The sequence below is a fragment of the Halichoerus grypus genome, chromosome 2 (genome assembly GCF_964656455.1).
Source record: "Halichoerus grypus chromosome 2, mHalGry1.hap1.1, whole genome shotgun sequence".
NCBI lineage: Eukaryota > Metazoa > Chordata > Mammalia > Carnivora > Phocidae > Halichoerus > Halichoerus grypus.
This window is the reverse complement of record NC_135713.1, coordinates 162952770-162953948: the sequence shown is the minus strand read 5'-3', so window position 1 is coordinate 162953948 and position 1179 is coordinate 162952770. Positions and strand designations below refer to the sequence as shown.

The window sequence follows — 1179 nt, the reverse complement described above, 5'->3', positions numbered from 1 at the left end:
ACTTTGCCAGAATCACCTGGGGAACACAAAGAGGAAGGCTTAGCCAGCAGGTCACCAAGACCCCTCTTTCCTAGTTCAACTACAGATCTCAACTTCATCTCATTTACATATTGAATAATTATTTACTATATCATTTTAACAGAAAGTTTCCATGGTAAGGGAAAAATCTGGAATAATACTCCAATATTATTTTATCTACTAGATAGAAATATGTAAAAATATCAAATGTTACCATCATACAGAGAAGGTAATTTTCTTTCTACAGAAGACTCTTAGCAAGGCTCCCTTCATGTCTCTGTTCCTCAAGCTGTAGATGAAGGGGTTCAGCATGGGGGTGACCACAGTGTACATCATAGCCATGACAGTCTCCTTAACAGTAGAATTATTAGCTGATGGGCACAAGTAGAGACCAATAATTGTCCCATAGAACAGCGACACCACAGAGAGGTGGGAGCCACAGGTGGAGAAGGCTTTGTGAATACCCTTAGCAGAAGGGACCTTGAGGATAGAGGACACAATCCGTGCATAAGACATGATGAGGAGGAGGAAGGGGAGGACAAGAATGAGCCCTCCCATGATAAATATCACCAACTCATTAACTCGAGTGTCAGAGCAGGCCAGCTTCAGCAGAGCAGACATATCACAGAAAAAGTGGGGGATTGTGTTGTCTGCACAAAACCACAATCTGGCCATGAGCAGAGTGTGTAACATAGCATGGAACATGGTCAGCACCCAGGAAAGCACCACCAGGGAGAGACAGAGCTTGGGGCTCATGATGGTGGTGTAGTGCAAAGGGAAGCAGATGGCCACATAGCGGTCATAGGCCATGGCCACCAGGAGGAAGCTCTCCAGGTCTGCAAAAAACAGGAAGAAGTACATCTGGGTCAGACAGCCAACATAGGAGATGGATGAGTCTTGGCTCTGCATGGTTTGCAACAACTTGGGAATGGTCACAGAAGAGAAACAGATATCAGAGAAAGACAAATTGCTGAGAAACAAATACATGGGCGTGTGGAGGTGGGAGTCCAGGCGAATGAGGACAATGATGAGAAGGTTCCCCAGGATGGTGGTAACATACATGGCCAGGAACAGGGCATAGAACAGGTCTTGCTGATCTGGATAAATGGGCAGACCCAGGAGGACAAATTCTGAGATGACAGTTTGATTCTTTTCTGTCAT

General features: G+C 45.3%; 1 protein-coding gene across 1 annotated transcript; it reads right to left on the bottom strand.

Moving 5' to 3' along the window:
- Positions 1-234: 234 nt before the first annotated feature.
- Positions 235-1179, bottom strand: LOC118536158 (olfactory receptor-like protein DTMT). Its single transcript, XM_036092849.1, has one exon. It carries the CDS (start codon positions 1177-1179, stop codon positions 235-237), a length of 945 nt encoding a protein of 314 aa, XP_035948742.1.